Source organism: Perissodus microlepis, chromosome 13 (genome assembly GCF_051167445.1).
Source record: "Perissodus microlepis isolate ML-2025 ecotype Zambia chromosome 13, ASM5116744v1, whole genome shotgun sequence".
Lineage (NCBI taxonomy): Eukaryota > Metazoa > Chordata > Actinopteri > Cichliformes > Cichlidae > Perissodus > Perissodus microlepis.
Genome location: NC_140473.1, coordinates 20,965,434 through 20,988,940, shown reverse-complemented (window position 1 = coordinate 20,988,940; position 23,507 = coordinate 20,965,434). Strand labels below are relative to the sequence as shown.

Sequence of the window (23,507 nt, the reverse complement as noted above, 5' to 3'; positions counted from 1 at the left end):
GGGATCCCCTGAATTCAAATAGTATTTATGCTTTTGGTGAAATGAGCCTATTAGCATTTAGTTACAAGCTACTAGCTTGGGTGTAGAATTTATGTTTTATGAATAGGGGCTTGGTCAATATGCTAACAATAATGCTTTAAAATGGAAAGTCCAGAAACAATTGGGTGATCTCACAGTGGCTGTTTGCCTCTTTTATATAAAGTCTGTGCAAACGTCTTACCTTATCTCCCAAAGTTCCTCTAGAAAACATTACACTGGCTTTATTAGTAAATGATCTGCACTTCTGCAGTACCTTCTAACATTAGCAAGGTTCTGCAAATAAATAACACACTTATACACTCAAACTCACCTGAGGAAGAAACTTGGAGTTCTATGTCTTGCCCAAGGGAACATGACACAGGAAGCAACATTAAATCACCAGTTAATAGACAACCTGCTCTAACTAAATTTATTTAGTTTTATCTTTTAAATACCTTTAAATCTTGTGCCATTTAGTCACATGATTAGAAAACACAGAGCAGGGTATGACATTTTGATGACTTTGTGCCAATTTAGGGAGTGGAATGATTTAGGGCTGCAAAGAAAAAAAATCCACATCAAACACTAGTTGGTGTTTGTGAATATGCATTTCATACGGTTCTTTTTAACCAATAGTAAGGTGGCTGTAATATTCCTTGATACCAGCTGCACTTGTCAGTGTTAGAAAGGTCAAGAAATTAAATGCTCCAAGATGGTACAGTATGATATGATCTGTGGTTAAATGGAATGCATACTACTGCATAAAATGTTACCATGATCTATCATTGATCTTTGGGCTGTACTTTGAGAACACTGAACATAGACTATTCACATATTAAAGTCATGTTTAGACATGAACCAGTCAACCAGTGTGAGGCAGTGGTTACTGGAATGGAGTGATCAGAGCACTGTAGCCTCACCGATCGTCCGTTGAGGGCCAGAGTTGAAGGGGTGTGTGGAGTTTATCTCGCTTACCGTCCACTGGCGTTGCTCCCCACTGGCTTAACGCTCCCACCTCTGGACCTCTGTCCTCTCGCTCTGACCCTCAGTGCTGCTCCTCTATTCCATTTTCCTCCCAATAACAGCATGACAAATTGAGGCTGCCAGAAAACGATCTATCACTGTCCTACATCCCATCCTCCTCTGCCCTCTGTTGCCTCCTTTTCTCTTTCTCGCTGTCTCACTTTCCCCTTACGTTTGTGTTACAGGGCGGTCCTTTTTTAGCTCTTTGTATTTTTCCCTTAATGGTTTGATGTTTTCCTCTACATGGACACTTTGTCTTGCCGCCCTTGCCTATTTCCCATAACCTCATCCCCTTTGCTTTTTTTTCCCCTTATTGCACTGTATACTTTTATCTTTGTTGCCATTTCTCTTTGTGTGTTTATCCCCCTTCACCCTCCCTGCAAGCTTGTTTTGTTCACTAATATTCTAACTCTATTTGTTAGGCAGGCAGAGAGGTACGTTATGGTATAAATTTGTACACCTTTTAGCCTCCCTCTAGTATTATCAGTAACATGGAAATAATAAAAGGACAAGTGTAATAGATTTCTGTTTCAGTGTAAGCTTTGTTATGTAGCCTTTTGAAACTCCAGAAAATAATTTTGCTCCCTGGCCCCTGGCTTGAACAGTTTGAGTGTCTGTGACTAAATTAAGCAGCTCCATGTGATTTTTTTTCCCTCCATAATAAGTTGAGTGTTTATCATAAAGCGTGGAGAGACTGTAGTGTGCAGAGAGAAAACATTAATTGCTTTGCGAGACGAATAAATGCCACTATTTGACAGGTAAATAATGAATGGCTCCCTCTCTGTCCTTGATCATTTATTGGTACCTCTATATGAAACTCTGCAACGTTCAGTAAGCGTGACGAGGAAATATTCATGATGAGTTTGCCCATGCGTACAAAAGGTTACCTCCTACATCACAATACTAAGAAAGTAGTTTACTCCAAAAATAAAATCTAAATAATGTATATATCTCATGGGAGAGCTGAATAATCAAGAGAAATGGTTGTATATCCAAACTGTGGTATTAAAATCGAAATCAGGGCAGTTGGCAAGCTCTTTACTTGATGGATAGTTATTACTTGCGCAAGTATGAATCATCTGCTGAAGCTAAAGAGCTTTTCATAAATAATTTGCCATTTCATAAGTAATGCTGGAGAATTAAAATGGTGGTGTATTTGAGGTGATGGCTTACTTCTTCACATTAATAAACGTCAGAGGAGTTTTTAAAATGTGGGAAAGGGCCTTCAAAGGGTAAATAACTTGAGAATTGTGTTACTGATGATGAAAGTGGAAAAAATGATTATAATGATAATAAGGGGACGTGATGAAAACAACAATTGCGGCCTATCAATTTGAAGCGTATTCCAACAATTTGTTATTTTATTACTATTATTGTTGAATTTAGCATATCTTAGCCTTTCTTAAGAATGGCTTTTTCACAGTTACCCTTTTGAGACCGTTTCAGCAAAATTTGACAAACAGCATGATACATTTCTCAGGTCATGTGACAGGCTTTACTTATTTCTTTAGGACATGATTTTCAGATATTGTTCATTTGCTTTTTTAGGCTCGCCAGATTTTTGTCTAATAGCTCTTACGGAATCACCTTAGTGCTGCAAACTTTGCTAAGTTGTATGTTATGCATAGACACAACACTGGTTCATAGCTTAACAAAAAAATCTAAGCAAAAAAACGAACTTGAAGACCACTTTTAAAAAAAGTATTGATCTTTGGGTTAAATAATAAAGGAATAAGGGGTGGTTCAATACTTTTGCACAGTAGTTTACATCATACACACCTCTTCAATTTATGCATTTTCATAGCAGCACCCAAAACACATTCTTGTCCTGACAGAGGGTGATAAAATTTGATTTATGTTTCTGATTATGATTTATCTTTTGCATTATTGAAACAGTAAACCTCCTAGACAATTTTTATTACTTCTGAAGGGAGAATAGTTAATGTCATAAAAGGCATTCAGTGAAGCCTCATTTATCTAGTGACCTCCGGAGCTGTATACAACTCTTTTTTTTCCATTCTTACTCCTGTATTGTAAATCAGTTAGCAGTAGGATGAGAGTCCAAAACCCAGCTGGTCAGAATTTGTTAAGTGCACTTTTATACTTCTAATAATTTTTTTCAGTGTGGAAAAATCATTTAAGCTATTTCAGTTCCTTTATTGTTTTTTTTTTTTCCAAACGCTTATGTAACTCATATTCTTGCTAAATTGGAACAGTGAAAATGCATACAGACAGTTACTTTGTCTGTATGCATTAATAGCTTTATCACTCTGTATATTTATCTCCCTCCAGCATAATATGAGATGCAATTATGCCAAAACCCTACAATATTGTCGGAAAGTTCTGTGTCTGTGAAATTGTTGCTGTGGGCTCAGGATTATTGCCCAATTCCCAAGTGGCAGACTCAAAATACAGTACGAGTTATAAGGGTAATTGCAAAGCCAACCACTTGGAAAACAAGTACTGTATTGGTACCCGGCACACAGCCTATCACAGTTCAAAAGCTCTGGAGAAAATGTTCAATTAAAGTACAGCCCCAGTAAAAAGAATATAAATATAAATGCTGGTCCGAGTATCCCTTTACCCCATTTTTTACCTGTTTTCCAACTTACTTTTCCCTGTTTTCCTATTTACTTTTGACTCAAACCTCTACGAGTCAGTGTACAACATGTGCACATGCATATTCATGCTTTCCTTTGATGTCTCATTTTCAGGTCTGTGTTAACCCCCACATTCAAGATATGTCCATATACTGAAGCTCATATATGCATAAGTAGTGTACATGGAGATATGCAGATGGTGTTATTCAAGATTCTGTTGAACAGGAAGCGCAATCATTTTTTATGCAATATTCAGTATGTTGTTTATGTATCACTAACTTTCTTTGTAAATTACTAGAATAATTTCATATAGCAAAAGTAATTCAGAAATGTTTCCTGTTTAGTTGGTTTATCGTCAACATGCTATCTGATTGACACCTCACTGTTATCATGGGTATTATGGATATTCCCCATATCATTCAATGAAGCTGTTATTTCTGTAACAGGTCATCAGCATCTTGCTGCACAAACCTGTTCTGAGAAGAGCCTTCCCCGCAAGTCTGTGGGAGGCTGTGAGTGCCGCTGCAATTGCATTAGCGGATTTACTTTGCATCGTGAGCACTGTGTGAAATGCTTAACTGATTTTGGCGTAAAAACCCAAAGAGCACTCTGGAGAGAATCACTGGAAATGCTAATCTCTGAAGGAGTACATGGACACATTTTGAACTTTGCCTAGATTGTTGCTTTATTTGTTATGCCAACACTCTGTTGTTGCGTATTTAATTCAAGTGTAGTAAAGAACTGGAAGATTCACACTATCATGCCAACAAGTCTTCTGTAAAATTAAAGTTTGGACCTTGCTGCACGTTTACGACATGACTCTTTTGCTTCCATACATCTGCCATTCTAAACTCATTCCCCCCCCCAACAGTACTTTCATTTTATTTATTTATTTATTTTTTATTTTCATGTTTAATAACTCATAATGAGCATTTTTGCATGTAAGACCACACAGAGAAATCCAGGCAGGCAGGCACACAAACTGGCGTAACATGAAAGATTTTCTGTGATGCTACATTCAAACACGGGCGACATGACTGTTGTTGTAATTTTACCCCAAGCAGATGAAGAAAGTTCAGAGGTCTCCCAGACTTGACAGAAAGCAGAGTCATTTGTTGTCTCATAACTGTCAGGATCAGAAAACCCCCATGGAGCAGAAAATTTAATCACACTGCTACAGTGAGGCTGCTGAAAAGTAGTTACTATCCAAAACTACATAGTTTGGGTGGCATTTAAGTAAAGGTTTTCCTGCCCTTTCTACTTTTCAGAAGACTTGCCAAATGCAGTGGATTATAAAGATTTTGACAAGAATGAATTCCGCCTCCAAAGCCCTTCTTTCTGCTACTGTCACAGTCTTTCATTCCTTCATTTTTTTTTTCACTCCTCTCATTCTCTGGGCAGTGCAGTGATTTGACCTCATTAGTTGAACTCAAGATCAGCTAAGAAAGCAATTTGTTCCTTTGCCTCCTGCAGAGTGTATCACATAAAAGCTGTCTCATGAAAGCAGTTATAATTGGGCAATAGGGTTTTAAGAACTTCAGCGATATTCATTGTGACATTTGTCTAGTGTCATGTTCAGATGAAAAGTCTGCCCAAGAGCAGATGGGAAATCCTTAAACTGTTTCCCAATGTGCCTGGTACCTTTTCATTATCTGCATACGCCAAACATTCTCCATTACAAACAATATGCAGATCACCCCTCCGCCCTCAACCCACTCTCTGATCATTTTACACAGATTCAAACACCCATACAATAATGCAAAAATAATAATAGCTATCCCTATTTTGTATGTCCAACCAGTGTGAACTTTTAAGAGCCTTTGGACATGAGTGGCATATTGTTTCATTAGGACGTTTCACTAAAAAGTAAGAATTGTTATGACTGATCACTCCAGGGATTTTTTAAATTCTCAATATTTGAATAATACCTTAAATGTACTTAAGTACAGTACATGTTCGAAGATGACACGACATTAAAGAACTTTACAGAAATGCTTTGGAGGCGTCATCTAAGTGTTAAACAAAAAGTGGAACAAACATTAAAAAAATAGCAAATACATATTAATTACAGTTTACACTGTAATATACTGCTGCAGGTTAGGAAGGGCCAGTGAAGCATGCAGCTAAGTCTGATGAGAGCTCCCTTGGATGGGTAGGGTTACGGTAGAGTTTGAGGCTGCAGGGTGTGTGGTGGGAGGATAGATGGATGAAGAGGAGAAAGTCTACTGTCCAGGATGCCCTGTAGAATATCCTCCAGATCCTTCTTTCAAACAGGCCTTTTCAGCCCTCTATTCAAAAAGCAGTAATTGCATCATTTTTCAAGGCCCTTGCCTCTGTCTGACTGTGAAGCTGGCCCCATTAATCAAACTAATGGAGAAGTAAGTGATTTCAAAATATAGGCTTTGATCATGCACCCCCTATCCTCTCCCACAGCTCCGCCTTCCCCTCAGCTTTGGGAACCCCTCTCCTCCCACTGTTCCATATCTTTCTTTTCTCATAGCCCTCCATGTGCACTTCACTACATACTGTATGAAAAGGGCTGTGTGAGTAAAAAAAAATAATTTTTATATTATACTTTTTTAGGTTTCTGTTAATGCATGTAAAAGCTTTGCTTTTGCACATTCTGGCATTGCTGTGGGCCTCCAGCTTGATTAAAGTTGATTTTCAGTATAGGAGAGCACCAAACTGCGTATATGAGGTTGCAGAAAATGGTCACTCTAAAATCATTCTGGCCTATTAACGGGCAAGTGTGTCCCAAAGAGTCACAGTTCAGACACATTTATTGATCCTGATGAGACGGATTAAATTAAAGTGCTCCTCAGGTGTATTGAAAAGCTTGTGCCAGCTATAAAGCAGCATAACCATTACTTGAGACCGCAACCAGAGCACAGTTGGAAATTAGATTCCTTTCTACCAAAAGTGTAAACCTCCACAAAGAGAATACATCTCATTATATCTTTGCTGCCATCGTGGTGGTCTCAGGGAAATAAAAAAAAAATGCATTTAGCATGCATTTGACTAATTTATTGTTTCTACAATTAGGAGTCCATTCAGACTTGGCTGTAATTGCCCCCAGAGTTTAGAGCACTGGCATTGAATGTCTATAAAGCTTTCATAAAAGAACCTGTAGCTCTGTGTCTGTGAAGGTTCTCAGTCATCCAGGTCATCGTAGTCAAAGGAGCTTGGAAAGAAAAGCGTCTGGACTTCTTTAAGTTACTTGAAGACGTTTCACCTCTCATCCGAGAAGCTTCTTCAGTTCTAAGGTCAAATGGTGGAGAGTCCCAGATATAAACCTAGTGGGAGTATCCCCCCACAGAGGGACAAAAGGACCCCCAGATGATCCTCTAATCGCCTGAGCCAAGGTGTGAAACTGGATGTGGGTCCCAATCAGCCAGAGTTTCGGGTGTGTTCATTGTGAAACCTGGCCCCACCTTATCTTGCGAATTCCTGAGGTCAGATGGCCCAGGATGTGAGTGGGCGTTAAGGCGTCTGGGAAGGGATCTCAAAACTGGATTATAGATGGCAGAGAGTTGGTGTCGTAAACCCCCGCCTCTGTTCAAAGATGGTCGCTCACAGTGGACATAGATGGCTTCTTTCACTCCTCTTTCAAACCATCTGTCCTCTCTGTCCAAAATGTGAACATTGGCATCCTCGAAAGAGGATACTCTTTCGAGGATGCCAATGTTCACATCTCTGTCCAAAATGTGAACATTGGCATCCTCGAAAGAGGATACTCTTTCGAGTATCGAGACATTTGACAACCTGTAGCTCTGAACAAAAAAGAATTTTGGCATATGTGTTCACCTCAAACCATTGATGAGTTCACAATGCTGACTAGTAAACAGTAAGAAACATTTCATTAAACAAGCATACATGATTCCCCTAACAGGATCGCTCAACGTTGTTAAGAGATGATGTTGTCACTCGAGCATTCATGATTTATTTAACGAGGTAATTAAAGCAAAAAATACACAAGTCTAAGGAAAGTAAAGAGACTGTGTGGGTGCGCGTGTTTGTGTGTGTACGTGTGGACATGTGTGGCAGGGCATGCATGGGAATGAATTTGACACGGTACTGTGCAAAACTCTTGAGCTGCTCCTCATTTCTTTATATTTTTTTTTCAGGAAAATGAGCAGCAGCTGGAAGATCCAAACCAAAAATGTCAAATTTGAATTGAATCAATCCATAAGACCTGTTGCCACTGATTTTCAGTTCAGTTCTTGTGTAATTTGGCATATCTCAGCCTTTTCTCCTTGTTTGCGTCCTGCTGCAGCTTTGGTGAACAGGAGATAGATTCATCTCTCAGCTCCTCTGTCAGGTCTTTGCTGGGTATTTTTTTCCATCTGCTAATGTTATATCTGTCTGTCCAGTTTCCTCACAGTAGTGTACTGACATGCTAGCAAAGAGGTTGGTTAATGATATTATTGAAGTATCCAACATAGTTGTTCAAATTTCATTTCTGTCCTTGTATTTACTGGGCAGCTAGCTCTCAGTGTTTTTGTTTTGTTCTGTTTTTAAGTTTTCATTATGTCAAAAGTGAAACTTTCACACTCCCGCTCTCCTCAAGGCATCTCTTTCTCTTGGAGATGTCACTTTGTTCTAGACTAAGTGATGAGTTTCATGTACATCTTTGGCCCCGCTGACCTCTCACAATTAACTATCTTGCTCCCTCTTTTTTATTTGTCTGCCCACTTATCGTGCTTGCTTGTACCTAATCAGGCAGAGTTTGCTGTATACCAGCAGTCTGCTTACCATGACCTCTGACTCTAACCAGCATGAAGAAGTCCTTGATTATTCAGAAGAGGAGGGAAACAGCATACATCAGGAATATTGCAGTAATTTACAAGAGTTCCTTTTAGTGAGATTTTTAGGAGAAAACAAAGCATTAACACCATGGGCCGAATGTGCTAATCTGGCATTTGTTATGGCCGTGGGTGACTTCCTTTTTTCACAGCGGAGGGCAGTGGGTGACGACGGGAAATTGTGAGGGACGTACAAAGTGACACAATGCGAATGACAAAAATTGTATATGCAGAAATAAATAACAAGTTAATGTTTCAGTGTATTGTATGGTGTCTTCCTTTCTCTTGTGCTCACGTTTATTAAAATTATTACCAACACAGGACAGTCACTGGGGGGTCCAGCACATTTTGGGGGGTGTCCAGAGCCCCCCCTGGCCCACCCTTGTGGCACCCCTGGTTATGGCCTCTACTCTGGTGTCATCATCTTTTCTTTTTTTATTATCAGGTTGTTTTTTTCTGTTTTTTTCACTTCAAAGTATTCCTATTTACTGCACTGTGGATTGGAAATAGCATAAGCTCACACTTTTATATTAAGAGACTGACATAAGTCAAAATGTTGCAGCTATGCACTCTATTAAAAACCCTGCATGCACCATAACAACACCCATTACTGTGTAAAGTACTATTTTTAAACCTCAATTTTAGATTCATGGGAAGATTTACAGGAGCCATCACTAGATGAAAAAGCAGAGAAGTTCTCAGCTAATGCTAGCAAGCTTGGTTAGTGGAGTGTATCCATAGACTGAATGGAAGCATTACACAGACACCCACTTACTACTGCTGCTCTATTACTAATATGCTAAAGAACTAATACAATGTTTCTCAGCAAAACTGAAGCTTCTTGAACATTTTTTATATAAATGCATTACAAAGCACACCAGTCCCTTAACTGTCTCTAATTAGCTGAGGTGAAGCCCAGCAGACAACTACTGCCGTTGTCTGTATCCAGCTGTCAGTCAAAGCCAGCACACTTCTAATAATGCAAACTTTAGTTGTTAATAAAATTTAAAGAGCGGGTAAAAATTTTACAGTTTTAAAAATTGTACCTGCGTCCCACATTAGCTATTGCTGATCAGCAGTAGTTTATGCGGAACACAGGAATATTTAAATCCAGAACAACTAGTGCCTCGCATCAAGAGAACCACATCTGTTATTTTTCACAAAAGAGTAAAAGCAATCTATATTTGCATTTTCATTTGTGGGATTCAGAGGTTTTAATCTTGAAAAGCAGATTTTCCTCAGTTTAATTGCAGACAACTTTATTGAGATGAAATGTTTCAGAAAAGCATCAAAAGGCAAAGTTTATTATGCATGTACATATCTCATATTCTTTAGGCAAGCATTGTAGTATTTCTCCATCAAGATGTGTGATTATTTACAACAATAATGTATTGTTGGCAAATTTTAAAAAAAATATTATCCAGAAATAATGGCTTTTCAAAGGAGTCTTATACAATACCACAGGTGGGAAAGCTACATTCAGACATAGTTTGTGACAGTAAACAGAATAATAACTAGCACATGCTTTATTTTCTATGAAATAATAAGCTCAAAATTAGCATATAAACTTTAAAAGTCTATTTTAAAAGGATTTCATTAACTCCAGTAATTCCTTCCCACATATACTCTTTTTCCTTAAGGCAAGTCACTAGAATTACTGTAAGTGTACAGACCACAAAAGGAGAGACAGAGTAGTGAAAAAAATAAGGTGCATGATATGCTCCACAGTCTTGTGTGACTCACTGTTTTTTTCATTACATCCTGACTAAGCTGTCATATCTTTTATAACACCTTTTTTTCTCTCTGATTTCTCACCTAACCCTTGTTTTCACTCTTCTCTCCTGGCAGTCATCTGCGAACTATGACTTTGAGGCATTTTCAGCAGTATAGTATGAGAGTGTACCCCAGAGCAGAGATTACAGCAGTGTGTGTCTGAAGTCTGAATGTCCCTTGTTGTTCTTACCTGGTGGGCAGAGTTTCTTTAGAGGCGATGTGAAAAACAAGTCCTCAGTACCTGAAGGGACTGAAAGGTTTTGAGACACATACATGTCAGTTTGTCATGCAAGGTCACTGACATGGGCATCATGTAGGGGTACTACATTGTAGTAGTCCTTTGTGAAAACTGTGTAACTGTACTTAATGCTCCACAGGAGCCCATATGCAACTGTCTTAAGTAATCAAAGCAGTTTATGACTGGATACACTTAATGGAACAATAAGGTCACGGCTTCCCAAATCAGCTTTCATGTAGAACAAAACAGATGGACGTGTCATTCACTTGACTCTGTGCACCGAACTGCTTCTAAAAGTTTCAGACATTTTTTTTTTGTGTGTGTAGCTTTTGCAAAGGTCTCGGGCCACACATCAGTTCTCTATACTTTGCTAGGAAAATGGGAAATATTTACAGTGATTTATTAAAATGTGCAAACATAAATGTAAATACAGTAGATAAGGCAGAAAAAGAGTTTGTACAGCTCCAGGCTTCTGGAGGAACATTCTACACCTCTTATTTGGATGTTGGCTGCCTTTTGTTGCATTCTGTGTCACACACTGCTTCAGTATTGTTGCGGTCTGGGCTCTGCAGATACCAATCCATGGATGACAGTGTCTGACTGTGTTTTTTCTATGCAGGTAGGCTTTTACTACAGTAAAAGTGCTGTCATGTCTTCGTGATCATTGTTGAAAAAATTGAGCCGTTTCCAGTTGAGCGCTTTTCAGATTTTATTGCGTGAAGGGTTAAAATCTGGTGTTATTTTTTGATACAGAGCATGAAAGACCATGTGTTTTACAAATGACTGTAGAAAGTCACTCTTGTAGCCCTCTAAAGATGACACTGTAGAAGGTTTTTTAGGCCTGTGTCTTCTTCTTTTATCCTCCACTTATCCGGTTTCCTTAGATATCTTAAGAGCATAACGTACAAGCAAAATTTTCAACTAATAGCTCTTTAGGAAGAGCGTGTTTGTGTAAAAGTGCTATCACATACCTGTCAAAGTGTATTGTATATAATCAGTTATTCGTATTTATGGAAAAGGCTTCTAGTAACACCTGAAGACACCATTTAAAATGGGTTCTTTCCTAAGTTGTCTATTATGTGTAGACTTGGCTGTCCCTTGAGTTATGAGCCTTTTTTATCCTTGGATAAGTCATAAAATAGTTCTGCTGGAGAACTGATGCTCAATACCACTTAAAACAATTACAAAAAGTCTGGCTCCTTGAAAGAAAAATATAAAGAAAATGAGGAGTGGCTCACTTTTATTTGCACAGTATATACCCATCCTGTCTTGAATCCAAGTTTGATTAAAAGGACAGCTTAAATATTAATGTTTCCCAAAAACGCTTACCTTTCTGTTGCGAGGTGTTTTGAAGGTGTGAAGTTCAGTGTGAAACTAAAGTTCTGTTCATTTACTCGAAGCTAATGGCCTGGAATGGTACAAAGTGCTCTTATGGAAAATGGTTATTGTATTTCACTTAGTTCAAATCACTCAACTAATGTAAGATAATGGTAGCATGCATTATTCAGATGCACTTCTAATCCTTTGTCCCATGAATTCCAGATTTTAATTTTGAATTTGGCCTATCTGCCTCATTTTAATTCCTGGCCTTGCTTGTTTCAGGTCACCTGCTGAGCTTTCCTCCACCCCATATCACAGGTGTATTAATTTTCATCATTGATGATTCACTTGACAAATTGCACTCAAGAGCATCAAAGAGCTGCTTTAATCCTGCAGAAACTTTGAAAATTAAACCAAAAGATCTCAGAGTTGTTACACAAAGATGTCAGCCGTGACATCCATTCATCAAAGTGACTGTTTGTTTTCTGGAACATCAATATTCTGTGTAATATTGTCCTTAAATGTCTTAACACTCTGTATAATGCTACATTTGTGCTTCTGCGTGTAAATACCGGATATAGTTTGTGTTACATTTTACAGCACCGTGATTGTATATCTGCATGCCCTTGTGTTGCGACTGCAGTCACAGATGAACAAAACAATTTTTGGTGAGGCAATCACTTTCCTCTGTGTTAATTATCCTTGGTTATCACATCTATCAGCTACGCAATAAAAATTCAATTGCAAATATCATCAAAGATCCACAACATAAATTTCCCCCAGGTGCGGAGGTTTAGTTTATGTTCGGTGCTTCCCCAAGGGCACCCAGCAGAATTGCAAAGTAATTTATCCTGTACCAAGATGTATCATTCAGAAAGTGTACTTTGGTGTTATGTTAAAATATGAAGTGTGATCCTGTCTTGTTTTCCTTTCAATCCCCGACACTTTCTTTGGCTATGAAATGCACGTGGTTACGCATCTATGTGACTCACTAAAATGTTATGTTTAAAAGTTGAGTCATTTGGAGATGATTTATAAGCTAGGGTTTGTGATTCAGTATTCTCTAGTTAAGCAATCAGTTTGGTTGTAAAAGTAATTTTAAACAATCTTTGCAGTCTTTGCTGTGATTTTATTTCTCTACTTTTAATACTTTATTCAGCTTTTTGCGCTTTTGAAAAGTCTGTAACTTTATCCAAGTCAAAAACCCATACCAAGGAGCGTTATTGTGCCAGACACTGCACAAGAACTGGCTGACTTGTGTTGTTGGAGTTCAGCCTTTTCTTATGTTCCTAATTTATGCCACCATGGAACACATTTGCATAATGGCTACCTAGCGGCTAGTTTGGCATGCCCTCAAATAATGCTAATTGAATCTGAGAAGAGTTTGGTTAATGATATTGTTATGTGAAGATGCTATTCTCTTCAGTGCGATTAGAAATTCACTTTGTATATTTTCCAAAAAAAAAGACAAAGTGAATTATAAGTATTCTAAATGAATTTTTACCACTGCTTCTCTTCATTTTACAATGAGATATTTTCCTGATCTGAGCACAATTCAGTGCTGACAATCTTATCAATCAGAGGGTTTTTCTTTCAGGAGGACCCTTTCAGAGAAAGACAGGGTCTCCATCTAAAAGAGAGAGTTTAAAGACTCTTTTTTCCTAAATTTTCTAGGATTTTAACCAATTCTACTCAAGCCACAAAATACAAAGACATCACACTGTTTGAAAAATAGTAACTGCTCCTTCACTTTTAAGGTTCTTAAAGCTTCACTGAAATCTTTCACTCAGGAGGTTCTTCAGCCTGCTATGCTATTCATAAAATGTCACACCGAGTTTTAATCCTTTTAGTGACTCTTGGAAATTCCCCTCACAACATTACGGCTCACAGTTACTCCAGCAGCTTATAGAGGGAATACACCACAGGGGAAGTTGAAGACCACTTCGCAGTTGGGATTCCAGCAAACGAGTGTGGCATCTCTCACTAAGAAATCCTGTTGCTTTTCAATATAAGTTATGCGATATTAATGCCAATCTCACAATTTTCAATCAGATTTAACCAAGTTTTATAGAACATTACCACTGATTACTGATTCTGCCTATTTTTCTGTATTTCAAAACATTCTATGACCGAACATGACGACTGAAATGTACACTTTATTGCTACTATGTGCAGTTCCTCTAATTTTATTTTATTTACCAAGGCTAATGTACCAACTGGTGAGCCACCTAGTAAGGACATTAGCTATTCCACTCATGTCTAGCGTAAGGCATGGGAAGCTAACCACATGCAGAAGAAGCTAGCAGCCTTAGTGCTATGGCAGATGGGAGTCATGATTTGTTTTTAATGTGACACACGTGTGCCAACTCCTTAGAAGGAACACCTGGTCTTAAAAACTCAGACTGCAGGGTCAGAAGAAATTTGTCCAGGCGTTGTGGTATCACTAAAGACTATGGGACAATAGCTTGTATCTTTTAAGCATTACTTTATAATAAGACAGTAGTGAGGAATGCATTAGCGTATGTCGTCATGAGTAGTTTGAATGTGTCTATACTTGTATACTAAGGGCATTTGGCATCTTTTTGTTCAATGCTCTGTCGATGGAGCAGATTAAGTGGTCTGAAGGTGTGTTTCCACAGCAACAGTTTCAAGGCTGAGCTCAGAGGGACTATTTTGAATCTTTTATGACAGACCTCATTATGCCTTTCTGGCTTCTTTGTGAGACCCTAATACAGGAAGAGCACAGAAGGTGGGACTGCTACCAAAACCTTTCATTGTTCACCCTCTTAAAATCATGACCAAATGCTAAGACCTGGTGAATGGTATCCACTTAAAAATACCAGAAACAGTTGCCCCCTGCCGAACCTTAAAACTGTGGTGAATTGCTTATAACACAAAAAAAAATATTTGTTTTGGAAACCACACATTAAGCAGCAAGAAAAGCTGGGCCAAAAGGAATAAATGGCAAACCAAGACTTCATTTAGCATAGCTACATGAGCTAATTTGCATGGTTATGGAAAATGCAACCCTTTGGTGACGTGAGATCATTAGCTGGACCACATCTCTGGACGGTCAGCCTCATGTTGTGATTGTCAATGACATTCACATGCAACAGTTCAGCTATAATACATGTATTTCACAACCAATTTGATTCTTTTGTTTTAACTAATGAATGCATGACTAAATTTCTTTTTTTTTTCATGCATCAAATTAGACAACCAGAAAAGGGTTAAATCTCTGCAGCAGAAATAACAGTCACAAAGTGACACCGGATTACTGTTTAGCCAGTTCAGTTTCAGCTCTCAAATCCTGCAGTCTGAGCATTGTTTGCCTCAATTATTTAAGACGAGCAGCTATTAATTGTTTCCATTTCCCAATCCTGAAATATCTTGTAAGATTCAGTGGATAGTACTGGCTTTGTTAGCATCAGACAAAGAGCAGTAGGTACACAAAACCACAATCAAAGACGTATTTGATGTTTGTCTTAACATAGTGTTTATCAATGTCATTGTCATGGACAGTCTGTGTCAATACAATTCATTAACAGAAACTACAGCCTTCAAAATTATTTTAAAACTAAACACCACTCGGGATTAATATCAGCAAAATCTTAATATTAGAACTTTTATGAAGATATCATGTATTATATGTGATTTATGTTGCATTTGAAAGTATTACTTTTATGGAGTTATGCATAATAATCAGGCAGCTGAGTGTGCAATTCAGATTGGCTTTTAAAATATGATTTTTGTAACGCAACAAATAATCACACTGAATGAGTTTACACTGAGCACTCTGACATTCAGGAGATTTATCCTCAATCTGAGCCTTACTCAAACCACCACCAACCCTCCCCACCTATTTTCACATCCTTCTAACTGCAGTTCCTGTCAATCCCTTTTCGGCTGTCACAGTTTTAAATTGGAGTTGGCATTCTCTGACTGCCTTTGTGGCATTGCTACTGTATAAGAACATGCCTGGGGTACTCTGCGTCTCTGATTAGAGATCTTACGATGCAAGGCATTGGCTGTATCAATAGAATACTCCTTAGATGTCATTCAAGGGTTTTGTCTGTGCCTCCTCCTCTAAAACCCCATTTCTCTCCAGAGTTTCACTGTTACATCATCTTCTAAAGTGAGTGGAAAGAAAGAAAACACAAAGCTAAAATTACTCTGCTTGGATGTTGATAACATTTAGGGTTTCAAATGGATTTTTAGGCTTTGGTATGATAAATTCCAAGCAAAGTGGAAAGCCCTTTCATAGTTCAACTGAAATAAGACTACATGCAATTTGAAAGAGGGGCTGATTAGGCAAAATAATGTAGGGATTTTCCTTGGACCCAAGGTGCTCTTGTTTTTAGGAGATACAGGTTTTGAATCCTGATGAGCAACTCTCTTCAGCATTTCTGAGACCCCAAGTTCTTGCTTGCCTTGATTCACGTTTTGAAACGATAGACTGCCTGAACTGTCACTCGTAAATGGAGATTCAAAACAAAACAACTAATGAACTTTGATTCTTAATTTAGTTTCCTGTTAAACATAGTTATATCAGTTGACATTTAACAACACTCATCATTCTCACATTTTCCTCACTTAGATAACACTGATGAAAAACGACAGCAATAACAAGCAATGACTTCTCACAGTATGTCTACACAGTTATGTGTTCATCACATACATACAGAAACAGGGTTAAACATCAGCTTGCAAACATCATTTGGCATAACAAGGGTTTGTGTCTTAAGTTGTAAGTGCAGAATTGTGCTGTGAACTGATGGTGAACCTCTCAAGTGTAGGGTTCTGTTGTGCCCAGGGCTTCAACAAAACACTGCATTGCAGCTGGTACACATTAACTAACCCATACTACACACTTGACTCTCTTTTTACCATTATAGCATCTGACAGACTTTGTCTGGAACAAGGAATGCACTTCAAGGAGCTGTCGACTCTCTTGAATGTAAAGGCTATTCTTCAAGGCAGACAATAGTTATCATTGTCAGATTTTATTTAGGGCCAAAGCGTCATTATCATGATTTGAATGAATATCATACAGAGTACAAGAATGTGGTGTGTGTGTGTGTGTGTGTGTGTGTGTGTGTGTGTGTGTGTGTGTGTGTGTGCGCGTGCGTGCGCATGGTTTTTTTAAGCATTTAACCTTGAGATTAACACTGAATTGTGTGTTTTCGCTAATGTTTTATTGATGATGAAGTTATTGTAGAAGTTATACTGAAGTTGTTTCTCATTTAAATTAGACTGCCCTTCTCTTTTGTGAAGTGATGGTTTAAATTTTATGTATTATATGTAATATCCATGTAAAAAAAACACTATAATACGTCATTCGAGCCATTTGAAAAAAAACACTGCTGAGATACTAAAACTAACCTGCATTGAATCCTTTTCACATAAACATTTATTTAATTTTCTCCATACCTTAGTTCACGCAATCTCAGCTATAACCTTTTTCTTTTTGGTCATTTTTGTAATCTAATGCGGTGCCATCGGCTCAACCTTGAACATTGTCCAGTAGCTTTGTCTTCAGATGTTGCTTTGTTCCACTCATGCGATCTACTGTACAACACATGCACACATACCCTCCACTGTTTTGCTTGAAGGTTTAGCAACACAATAGAAAGTATTTACTTTTTTTCTGCCCTCATCACCATCGTGTGAAATGTGTAACTAGAAAACTGTACCAACCTTCTGAATGTTTATAACTATAAATAATTTAATTCTTGATCCTCGTTTAGTCCCATTTAATGTGCAGTGTCCAATAGTAACAACAATCTGAATTGTCTTGATCTGAATATTAAATTGTCAGTGACCAGCACATCTACAGTAAACAGGGTAAAGTTTACCATTTTATATGTGAAAATATGAACATTTCTGAGGAAAAAGCTTCATATATGTTGTCAAACAGGAAACTAAACACTTAAAGTGATTAGAAGCACTATCTTCCTACATAAATCTCCAGTGGACCATTGCACCCGCCATATGTCTGGTGTTTTGTGGCATTCATTGATAATGTTGGCATACCCATTTGGATTTCAAGGTAATTTTTTAAGGCATATGGCCTCACTTTTTCATTTTAAGTATTTTAGTCATGGAGGTAAATATTTCTTGTGTGCTGGTATGGTCCTCTTACAGTCTGATGAGATCAATTTGGCAATGAGGGGAACATTAAAATAAAATCATGAGTCTTCCAAGGTTTTAAGATTGATTAACAGCTTTTGATGCTGTACACTGCGCCTCCTATTATTGATGAGCATGGTGTTGTTTAGTAAAACCACAGGGCTCAATCTTTTATATGTTCAATCATCGGTCTTCTGCTTTAAAAACTAATGACATCAATTGGCAGAAGAGAGCATACAGTGATGTGTTAAGCAAGACAGATGGGTTCAGACTTGTGACCAATGGAGGAACTTCATTATTCATAAGAATAGTCATTTTCATCTTTCCCAGAGATTTTAGGTGGTTCTTTGTTTTTACATACACATCACTAACTGCAGGTTACAGTTTCCTTGTGCTCTAACTACCTTAACAGCAGTCTTCTTTGCTGTGTATATGGGTTACTCCATTTAGACTTCAGGCAGAGAACGTATTGTTGTGACTGCAGAGCAGCAGGGTAAGAGGAAAGATTAATACATGTAGACGTGCGCCCTTGTATTCAGCTGATTCCATTCAGTGTGAATAAAATGGAAAAAGTCACAAAGCAACCATTATGCATCGAAGCTAAATAAGGTTTCTACCACTTGACGTTTGACTATCTGTAAAATTTAAATACTGTTGCACTGTGGCAAAAAGCTGTGTGCTTTCAATGCAGCATCTGCCCTTTTGGAAAATCAACATAGTTTCAAAATAAATGAGAAAAACTGTGGCTCCATCTAAGTAAAAAATATAACGAGAATATGATATTTGAAATTGTTTATTGGTTGTCTTTCTGTCTGAGCGTTAACGCGACATTACATATGATACTTACATCATTATTTGCTCAACTCATTACCCCTCTAGTCTCCCTTTGGTGCCACAAGATCTCATGGTAATGCATTTCTATCCAACAATGACACCTACTTCCACGAGCTCCCTTTTTGTGTCATTATTGTGTTTTAAAAGGGAAGGTGAAATTATTATGGCAATTGAAAGAGGTCCCATTGCAGTGGGCAAATTATGTGCATTTGTGCTGCAGGCTTCATTCACAGCACAGCGCTATTTAAAAAGCTTGGTTGCTCCAATGTGCTACAGGCTGTGTGGTTTAGTTGTATTCTCTGCACACTGGACCTGCAGCCTCTCTGTGTCTGAGGATGTCTTGATTTACAAATTAAGCTCCAGAGACACCTGAGAAGAGACTTACATGGACTACTGTGTGATCTCAATGAATTTGTGCACTTGGTTCCTCAATTGTCCTCCTCTTTCTGTTTCTCCTCTCTCTTTCTCCTTTAATTTATCACTGCAGGCTGTGGAAACAAACCTGGCATCCAAGGACAGCCACTGGGTCTATGCCAATGAGGTGAGGCCAAAACACACTTGCATGCACCTGAGTGAATTTAGACCTTCATGTCAGTATGCCTCTTTCAGCACTCTCACATGCTCCCAAGGCATGTGAGACCTATGAGGCCTTCACTACGCTTTCATATAGAGTTAAATAAGCAGCACATCATTTGATTTAATCCTGAGTGCCTGAGGGACTAGGCCTTTATTTGATATTGTATAACTGTTCTCGCTTAAAAGTCCCTACATTATGTTTTTCCTGTAACATATATTCAGTTATATAGCTTTTTGTGAAGCTGTAAAGTCCACACCAAATGAGGTAATTTTTTCCACTGCCTCCAAAGTACCTGAAACTCCTTATTTGTAGTCCAGGCCATTTTCCGTTAGATCTCTATGTCACTGTGTAACCCGCTGGCATAATGCCCACCTAGCAGCTAGTTTGCCACACATTCAAAGAATGAGCAGCTGCCTCAGTTGAATCCAGATGCAGACAGCTGCAGCTTCTGCTAGCTCTGAAATGTATTAGCTGTGAGCAAAGCACACCAAATGTTCTGTTGACTACAAGAGTAAATAGAAGAGTGTTCTTGTATTCCTGGCCTCAGAAACTGAAGGGGAATACTTTTATTCTGAGGGTAATGTTCACACAACAAAGTAAAGTTCCTATATCTTCACTGCTATGCTAATGTGGCCAAAGCTACCATGCTGTGTGATTGTCTGTGCTGCACAGTACTTTAATACAGCTATATACACATTAAAGCAGTTAATGTTTCAGATAGCAGGTGAAAAGAGGTGGCGCCTTGGTATTAAAAGCTGTTCTAGTAAAAATCCATAGGAAAAATAACAAACCTGTAAATGAGCTTTGCATGGGCACTTCAGGTTTTGTCTTTCTTTCCCATCACCGTACCATTGCTTTGCACGCCTTGACCTAAAAAGGCTAAGTGTCTGTGGTACCAAAAATCTCAGGTTCACTTTGTGAATACAGAAAAGTGGCCTCTTTAGCTTTAGTGCCTCAGGATTGCACTTGAGTTGATTCACAATTATTTGGAGATGTCGTAGCATGGAGGGTGGGAGCGGCACTACGAACAAGCTGTGGTTGAAAGATATTAAATAGAAGGTTTCTCCCAGATAATTTACCTGAAATATTAGGCTTACTGTGCCCAGCAGCTCCACCTCTAGCGCTTACAGTGCACACACACATACACACAGGGACATGCATATCAGTGTCCATTTTATGTGTCTTTAAACTTTTTTAATACCATGCATCATCTCGTTTTCAAGGGGGTATCAATGAATTTTAATAAAACATCACCTCCTGACTTGTTGAAACATTTCACTGGAATCCAAAACATGACACATATTGATTCATAATCCGCAGAGCGTGATAAATGTATCTACGCTCCCCTGACAGCCACATTATTTAGGCAACGTTTCTACAGAGATTGTGATACTGAGGTCCAGAGAGAAAAGCTGAGGGTTTTTTTTGGGGTTTTTTTAATTGTTTGGCAAATAACTCGTAATATAAAGGCTGAAAATGCGTTTTGGATGCACTACACATTAGACCAACCAACTAGAATAAAACACTTATCATTTATGCTTTAGTTAAAAATTCAAAGTGCAGGATATTTGTAGCTTGAATATTGATTTGCAAAAGTTAATGAGGCTTAGTGTGTTGAAAACCTTCTGTTATCTGGCAGCCTAAATTACCCAATTTTAGACTATAATGAGCTTTTATGAAAATAATGACCTTGTCACATTTTGACCATGTGTTTCAGCATTAACATAACTAAAGTATTGACTTAGGACAGCGAATGAGAGCAGGAGTTCTTTTAAACCATTTCTGCATCTGGCAGCTTAAGTCATATTATCCCATTCATATTATCAGACATGCTTTTGTAGTCTCAAACATGAGGATGTGATGGGAGCTGCAATTTGAAGCAGTATTCACAACCAAACTCACGCATAGCTCTCAGTCAATTAGTGCAGAACTCCACACACATTAGCTTTAATTGCATCTGACTCTGGAATAGTATGAACTAATGGCATGTTAATTTCTCCTGCATTCACTTAATGGTGGATATGATGAGGCTTACTGCAGACTTATGTCTCCGTGGGATGTGTTTAAAAAAGACCAATGTGCCTGTTTTTGTCTTTGAACTATGAAATATATCATTTGATTTTTTCACTCGTTTTTCTATATCCCTTTCTCACAACATAATTTTCCATTCCCTCTCCCTTCTGTTGCAACACAGTAAGGATTGGTTTTTCCACTCTATCCCTGCCACACTCCCAGTATTTTTTGTTTATTGTTTTCTCTCCTCGCTTCCACCTTCCATGCTTTTCATATAATCACTCAAGATAAACTGCCCATAAAGCTGAAGATCACCTTGAAATGAGAATAACACAGACACGTTGCAAATTCAACCAAAACAAATTCAATTACCACTGTTGACAGCTCTTTTTTTTTTGTTTGGGGGGGGGGGGGGGCTTCCCCCAGCTCTTGGCCTCCAAAGACTTCTCATTTATATAACAATCACATGAAAACTCTGAGCTGCTATCAAGTCCATCATTTTCTTAAATCCTGTTTTCCCTCATCTTACAGTGTTCGCAACAACACAACACAAAAATCCCTTGCAAATTGAATCTAGGTATGTATCAATGTGTAAATGATTTACCCGCATTGCCTGGTTATCTCGAAAGGGGAAAGGGATTTAAAGGAAGGTGCAAAGCTAATTTGTTTCCATTAGCCTGAGATTAGATTTCTGTGAAGTTTCTAACATGGCTTATGGCAGAAAGATTGTGCACTCTTTTTTTTTTTTTAATTCATTCATACACGTGAGAGGTGAGACAAAGTAATTTTAAAAAACTGCATCTGTTAGGGATCACTTTTTTCAGCAGCTGCTGGTGAATTCTGTAATCCTCATTGCTACATTGCTACAGTATATCTAGATACTGTTTCCTGCTCTCAAAATCTGAAAATCCTTTTAGCCTGACTAGATGCAATCACAAAATCCTGCGGGGAAATAACAGAGGCCTGTTACATCTTTCCTCTGAATGCACCATCAGTCCCTGCAGACAGTTGGTACTATTCAGCTGGTCATGACAGAGTTGTGGCATACATTTTAACCAGGTGATCATAAGGCTCACTGCTGCTTGCCCGCCTCCATCAGCTACTCGTGCTTCTGCCAGGCTTTAGACCTCACACAGTCAAAGAGCATGTGGCACAAAGAATGTAATCTGTCAATCATAAAATGCAATAGAAGCTTGCAGGGAGAATTTTTTGATATCCCTGGTTTGCAATGCAGAATTTTAAGAGTCGTAGACAGAAATTATAATCGTTGCTACCACAAGTACTTGTTTTTGTCATTAATGAATGTGTTTCTTTTTAAAAATTTTCTACAAAATTGCCTTTCAACACTCCAAGTTGACCATCTTCAGATTACTTGTTGGGTTTTCACAACAATTAAAATTAAAGATTTGAATTGTATTGTATAGCACAATAAAATTAATCACATCTTTACAAATGAGAAGCCAAATATGCCCATCCTTCAATTGCAAACGTTTCTAGATTTAGACTGTGTTTTCCAGCCAGCTGAGTGGGTTTGAATGGCACAGAGATCATGAGCCCTTGGGATGAAGGAAGTTGCTGAAAACACAAATGAACTAACAACATAATCTTTCAAGAGACAAAAAGAAGTGAAAAGCTTTGAAATTGTTGTGCAAGAAGTGCAATAGGACTTGATGTGAGCACGAGGGCAAAGAGATGATAAGCAGGGGTGTCTCGCTAAACCACCCACTAAACCAGGGTGCTCCAGCTGCTAGCACACAGAAGGCTGTCTGCCTCAGACACCGTCTAGTCGACTCAGATGGATTGTGCATCCTGGGAGGATTTGTCGTTGTTTCTTTTTTTTTCTCCCTTCAAAGGCCAAGACGGTGACACTTGAGAATGTTTGATGGATTAGGTGGTTGTGCCTGCTGTGACAGACAGATTCAAGGAAGACAGTCATAATGTGACTGATGTCTCGAGTAGCTGCCTATCAAGCAACTGAGATGGAAACTCTAGTCTAAGGACATAATCACCACCAGAAGATTGTGGGATTGGGAGGTGGATTACCGAAGAGGCCACTTGCAACATAAAAAATATACAGTTATGGTACAAATAAAGTATACCCTTTTCAAAAGGTTTAATGTATCATGGCAGAATAAATAAAATCTATTTTTCAGCAGGTCCTAAAATTAGTCAGATACAAC

The 23,507-nt window shown here is 38.4% G+C and overlaps 1 protein-coding gene across 3 annotated transcripts in view; it reads left to right on the top strand.

Annotated features, from left to right (window-relative positions):
- Positions 1 to 23,507, top strand: part of grid1a (glutamate receptor, ionotropic, delta 1a) — a 260,539-nt gene that overhangs the window by 194,921 nt on the left and 42,111 nt on the right. For all 3 annotated transcript variants that reach the window (XM_084947990.1, XM_084947989.1, XM_084947991.1), the window contains exon 5: positions 19,225 to 19,278. In XM_084947990.1, the coding sequence (XP_084804116.1) occupies positions 19,225 to 19,278 (54 nt within the window). The remainder of the gene's footprint in view (positions 1 to 19,224; positions 19,279 to 23,507) is intronic.